The 6,527-nt window shown below is 54.2% G+C and overlaps 1 protein-coding gene across 1 annotated transcript; it reads right to left on the reverse strand.

Annotated features, from left to right (window-relative positions):
* Positions 1-2,090: 2,090 nt before the first annotated feature.
* On the reverse strand, positions 2,091-6,292 carry SOX4 (SRY-box transcription factor 4). Its single transcript, XM_066558007.1, has one exon. The coding sequence runs from the start codon at positions 5,630-5,632 to the stop codon at positions 4,337-4,339; it is 1,296 nt and encodes a 431-aa protein (XP_066414104.1). The 5' UTR covers positions 5,633-6,292; the 3' UTR covers positions 2,091-4,336.
* Between the last annotated feature and the right edge of the window lie 235 nt (positions 6,293-6,527).

A 6,527-nucleotide genomic window follows, 5' to 3' on the forward strand; every position in this document is an offset into this window, starting at 1 on the left:
ACACCAGTTGCAATTCCTAAAATCTACTTTTCTTTTACATTGATCTTCATTATAAAATCCTTTCAGTAAATTTGCTTTCTTTCTCCTTTGCTAAAGGGCTACTACTTTTCTTTCCAAAGCAATTACACTGGAAATATGGTCTATTAGGAAAAAAAAAAGAAGAAAAAAAAAAGGGGAGGGGGAGTATCTTTGGTGATACATCCTTGTGAGGCTTTGTTCTGGGTACTTCCTGTAGTGAGGGACTTGTCTTATTGCAAGCAGCAAGGAACAGAGAAATATTTGTTATTCATGTACATATGCACATATGTAACTGTTGTGCAGCCTGACTTCCTGAAGCTATCTGGAAACAACAATTTGTGTCACGGAAGAGCCCCCAGAGAAACAATCAGTTTACCAAGACTGGACTTTATTATAATGGAGAGCACAAACCACATAGGCAGGAAACCATAAAACCCCTCAAGTTAACTGTAGCCAACGGCCCAAGGGCCTGGAGTGGCAGCGGGAACCGGAGCCAGGCAAAGGGAGGGATGCAGTCCCAGGCCTGTTGCTCGCCAGTGGATGCAGCCGGATGTTGTCGCCTGTCCCAACACCACGCCTGGCCCTTTTCTCCGCTGATTTTAATCAGTGCCCAGACCCAAGAGGAAGCTAATCGCTAACCACACGCCTGGACACAGCAAGGTGCCGCGGCCGGGCGGGGCTGGGCGCACCCCTCCGCTGGGCTGCCCATCCGCCCCGGGCCGGGCGGGGATGCTCGGGAGACCCGCGGGGCCAACGGCACAGACATGGGATTTGCAAATGACCCTGGACAGGAAAGGCGTTGTATGCAAAGGGGGCTAACCGGGAAAGCTGGCAGGCAGTGAGTGGCGTGGAGCTGCTGATGGGGTTTTTTGCAAGGCAAATACAACCCAGGAATTCACGGGGATAAGGCAGAGCAAACATTAACCTCCTGCGCCGGTGGCTTTGCGAAACAGCCGCTACCACGGCTCTTTTAGCTTGCTGCTCCTTTTTCATGGAAAAAGAGCTCGTGGCTCAAAGCCAGCTGTAAATTAACAGCTAAGTGAATCCATTATGTCAGTGGGATGCGTTAATCGGTTTACAAAACACTGCTCGAGGTACGATGCATATTCGCAGGCAGGAAGGGAATGCAGGCGGGTACCCAGGACGTCGAAACCCAGCGGGGTCACCGGCCTCGGCCCCGTCTGGCGGCCAGCGGGGAGGAGGGGACAAGGACCTCCCTATGAGCCTCCAGCCTCCCTACAGCTGACGGCCGGGTTTTGCTTACGCTTTGCCTTAGGAAGTCTTCATTAAAGTGCCCCGGAGAAACTATTTTGGATGGGGGGGGGATGGGGGGTGGGTGGCGGGGCCCCACTGCCGCTCGCTCGCTCTCACCCGGACGGCCAGGGCAGAAGGGAAAACATGAGGGGAGGAGGAATCTCTTTAAAGAGAAAATAATCTCAACCCGCGGTCCACCAGGGCGAGCTATCGCGGGAGGCGAGATCGGGACCCCCTTGCCCTGGAGCCCCCGCAGCCCCCAGCGGTACCGGCGCCGTTCCCCGGTCCCGGTCGGGCGGTTCGGCAGCGCGGCCGCCCCTCCCTCCCCGGCCCCTCCCGTGCCGTCCGGAGAGACAAAACACCCCTGCCCCGAGGGGGCTGGGGGCGTAGCAATGATGACAAGGGCAGCCCGGTGTTAGGGTTCAGTTCCAGCTGATTTTATTTCCTTCCCGAAGAAAAAAAAAAAAAAAAAGAAAATAAAAACAAAACAAAACAAAAGAGAGGTTATTTACAGAAGGTATATCAACAATCTGACAGGCAGTGAACTTGACATGGTTAGCTGGCATGATTTTTTTTCTTTTTTTTCCTTTCCCCACGTTGATTTGTGGGTGACCGTAGACCAAAAAAAAAAAAAAAATCTACACAGCATATTGCACAGGATGGATGACCAAAAAAAGAACAAAAAAAAAAAAGAACAAAAAAGTTAAACCCTTAACGGAACCACCTCATTAGGCAGACGTCCTAGTGCCTGTCATGTTATATTAACATACATAAACACACAATCTTCTTTTTTGCTTATTATAATACAGACTTAAATGTACAAAGATGTTTTCACTTTCTTCATCTTAAACACAACAGCTATAAACCTGAATACATATGCTATCATCATGCCATAAGAGACTAAAACAATTATATTTAGCGACAAATAGAAAGGATTAAATAGTCAAATACAAGAATGAAAAACGCAGTACATAGTGTCGCGAACTCAAACCGGCATTTCGATAGATCCAGTGGTTTAAACGGCACGTTTTTGCTTAGAAAAAAAGTGCAAAAGATGTGGTTTACAAGTTAAAGGTACAGGATCCCTTCTGTGTAAATGCACCAGTTGCTTCATTCATCCGGGGCCAGGTGGCTCCCCAAAACGGTAGCATCCAGTGTCAATCCCTTCCCCCGGGCCCCGGCCGCCCCCTCCGCGCGGAGGCGGGGGGCTGCGGAGCGGGCAGCGGCGGGGGCGGTGAGGGATGCTGTCACTTTAAGATGCCTGCAGATTGGAGTGTAAACATGGACAAAATAGGGGCTGATTCGTGGGTGTGTGAGAGTGTGAGTGAGCGTGAGCGCGCACACGCGTGTGAGATACTAACCAGCGGCCCTGTTGTTAAAATCAGGAAATCCAAACAGCGATTTACACCGATTTACACCCCCTTTATATATTTTTTACAAAAATACACTGAGAAAATAATCAAACGTTTTCATCTCTCTTCTCTTTTTGTTTTTAAAAGTGTCAAAAGTCTACATTTAAATATAAAAAATTAAAAGTTAAAACTCTAGCCCTTCAGTGAAGGAGACATAAAAATGGTGCGGGTAACAACGAGAACTACCAAAAAAGGACAAAGAAATACAAAGTCAAAAATGTTTGGCCAGTATAAATACGTCCACTTATAAAATGGCATCCGATTACATTTACAAGGAAAAAAAAAAAAAACAATACGAGGATGGAGCATCGGTGAGAAAAAACAGTCTTTTCATTTACAGCTATAAGGAACAAACACATACATACTCTGAGAAAAAATTTGGTCCTGAATTTTCATTTTTTTAAAGTCCAGCACAGATTTGAGTTGCGTTTGAATCCTTTAAAGAGTTAAGAATGAAAAAAAGCTGGTGATATTTTTGTAGGAATCAAACATAGCGCCATCTATCTGCTTTTATATTATCCTAACACTAGTTTTGTTTTTTTTTAACTGTTCAACAGTCTTACAGAAATCTTGAAAAGATAGACAGTATAACATGCTATATTAAACCCCACCAGTGAAATAATCCAACACCATCACGATTCTGAGTAAGAAGAAAAAAACTACTTTTTTTTTGTATTTTCGGATTTGTTTTTTTTTCTTTTTTTTTGCAAAAGCCATCGCCCTCAGTTTCCCCTGTACCACATCATGACAGAAACTGTTCCCACTCGGTCTCTGTTTCAAAAGAAGTTTTCAGTGTTCTTGAAGTTTCAGCCTTATTTTTCTCTCTACATATTACATGAGGTGACTGAGAAAAGCGCTGCTGCCACCTTATCTGTACGTGCAAATCCATTTCAGTTTATTATTATTTACCCCCACCGTATTTCCAAGACAGCTCTCAAGTGTAAGTCTGGCTCTTCTCCACTTAACTAGGATCTCAGTCCAGCTCCATCCACCTCCTCCTCCTTCTCCCAGCATTGTTGCCTCTTCTCACCGCAGAAGAAACCGGGACAGGATTTCTCCCCACAAATGTGAACCTTGCAAAGGATTTGGGTGGATTTTCTGTTCTTTTTTTTTTTCCCCAAGCAGTTCTGATCGCTCTTTCATTGGAAAGGGCGAATGCTCAAGACATCCAGTGTGCGCTCAGCACAACGCATCGCTCCCCCTCCTCTTTATTCGTATAAAATGGGCAATAACAAAGAACCCAGAGGTGTGTGTGGTTTCCCCTCCCTCCCCCTTTCTCTGTTTCTCTTTTCAGGAAATAAAAAAAGGGAAAAGGACAGCGTCTCGCTCCCGCCAGTCTCTCAAAAAGCACCGTCAGGCTCCTCTCTCGGAGGGGGTGTGTGCGGGTCCGTCTGCAGCCGGAGGAAGGCGACTGCTGGCCTTTCCGCAAGGAGAGGGCGATCCCGCTCCTTCCCCAAGCTCAAGAAGCAGTCTTTCAACAGCCCCTTCCCAGAAACAAACAAAACACTTCCTTCCCCCCCCCCCCAAAAAATATCCCAAAACACAAACACCAAACAAAACAGAAAAAGACACAAAAGCGCCCGGCGGGGTGGGCGAGTACTGCCGACAGCCACGCGCGCCGGTGCCTCCTCCAGCAGGGCCCGGCTCTCGCCTCAGTAAGTGAAGACCAGGTTGGAAATGCTGGACTCCAGCCAGTCCCCCGAGATCATCTCACTTACCTCCGGCGTGCAATAGTCCGGGAACTCAAAGTGCGAGCCCGAGCCAGGCTCGAAGTTAAAATCCAGGTCCCGGTCGAGCACCGAGGAACTGAAGCTGCCCAGGGACATGCTCTCAAAGCCGGGGCTGGGGTTCAGGTCCAAGAGGTCGTCCTCAAACTCGTCGTCCGACGAAGAGGAGCCGGAGGAGGAAGAGGAGGAGGAGTGGGAGGACGCGGAGGAGGAATGCGCCGTCGAGGGGGCCGGGGAGGAGGCGCGCAAGCTGGTGTAGCTGCGGTGATCCGAGGGCGAGCCGGAGCCGGAGGGCGAGGGGCAGGCGACGCCGCCGCAGTCCCCGTCGGGCCGGCCCGCGCCGCCGCCCCCCTCCTCGTAGAGACTCAAGGGGTCGCCGGCCTCCGCCGAGCTGCTCAGCGTGGGGCTGCCGGGCACGGCGCCGCCGGGGGAGGCGGAAGCAGCCGCCGCCTGCCCGCTCCCGAAGATGTAGACCCGCTTCAGCTTCTTCTCGGCGAGTGGCTTGCCGGGTCCCGAGGGTGCGCCCGCCGCCCCCCGGGGCTTGTAGAGCGCCTGGTGCTCGGGCGGCAGCAGCGCGGCCGAGGGCTCCCCGGGGAACGGGGCGGCCTTGCCCCCCGCCGCCTTGCCGTGGGGCTTGCCGCCCGCGCCGCCGCCGCCCGCGGGGGAGGGCTTGGAGCCGCCGCCGCCGCCCTTCTTCGGGGCGGGCTTGGCGGGGGCCGCGGGGCCGCCGGAGCCACCGCCCGCGCTGCCCCCGCCGGCGCCGCCCCCGCCGCCCTTGTCCGCCTTGTCGCCGGGCTTGGCGGAGCTGTTGCCCGACTTCACCTTCTTCCTGGGCCGGTACTTGTAGTCAGGATAGTCCGCCATGTGCTTGAGGCGCAGCCGCTCCGCCTCCCGGATGAAGGGGATCTTGTCGCTGTCCTTGAGCAGCTTCCAGCGCTTGCCCAGGCGCTTGGAGATCTCGGCGTTGTGCATGTCGGGGGACTGCTCCATAATCTTTCGCCGTTCGATCTGTGACCATACCATGAAGGCGTTCATGGGCCGCTTTATGTGCCCGCTGGGTGTCTTGCACCAGCTCGGGTCATCCGCCTTGCCCCCCGTGGAGGCGGTGGAACCCGGCGTGGGGGAGGAGGCGATGCCCAGCTCGATGCCGGCCCCGGAGTCGGAGGTCTCGGCGGCCAGCAGCGCCTCCGTGTTCTCCGCCGTGTTGGTCTGCTGCACCATCGCGGCGGCGGCGGCGGGGGGCTCGCCGGGGCTCAGCGCCGCTCCGGAGCTCAGCGCCGCTCCGGCGCGGGGCAGGGCGCGCAACTTCTCACAGCGGCACCGGGACGGCGCAGCCCCCCGCGGCCGCGCCCCCGCTCCCCGCACCACTTGTACTTCCACACCGGCGCCTCGTCCCCAGCGGTGCGGTCCTCTCCCCCTCGAGGCAGCGGCGGCGGCAGCAGCAGCAGCAGGAGCGGCGGGGCCGCCCGCGGTCAGACAAGAGTTCCTGCAAAAGCAGCGCCCCGAGCCGCCCGTCCAAGTTTGCTTTTTTTTTTTCTTGGAGTGTTAGGCTTTTTTGGGTTGTTTTTTTTTTTGGAGGGGGGATGTCGGTCTGCTTTTTTTCCTCACCACATCGGGTTTCCCCCCTCCCCGAAGCAGCTGGTCCAGTTCACAAGCGCGTTCCGCCTGCCCGCGGCGTTTCAGGAGAGCGGCACTCCTGCCGCCGAAAGTCTCTCAGCGCTGGGCACGGCCAGCGTGCACCGCCGCGGGGGAGGGGGGAGGCGGCGCGCCCCCGAAGCCCCGAAAATCCCGGCTCCAGGACCCGTGGTGGCGGCGGGGTCGGTGGCCAGGAGTTTGTGCAGGTTGGATTTGGCAGTTGCGAGGTACCGAGCGACAAGGAAACCCCTCGGGATAAGGCAAAAAAATGGAAAAAAAAAAAAAGAAAAAAGAAATAAGAAGGCAAAAATAATAATAATTGAAAAAATCGCCGTAAAAAAAGAAAAATAAAAAAGCGCTCGTGCATGAACGAGTGTGTACGTCCCCGGCAGGAAGAACAGCGAGCCGGGCGCCCAGCTCCGTTCTCCTCCTCCGTCCTCTGCCGACGGCGGTGCCGCCGCTGCTGCTGCTCCGCGCGCGC

The sequence above is a fragment of the Molothrus aeneus genome, chromosome 1 (genome assembly GCF_037042795.1).
Source record: "Molothrus aeneus isolate 106 chromosome 1, BPBGC_Maene_1.0, whole genome shotgun sequence".
Classification (NCBI taxonomy): domain Eukaryota; kingdom Metazoa; phylum Chordata; class Aves; order Passeriformes; family Icteridae; genus Molothrus; species Molothrus aeneus.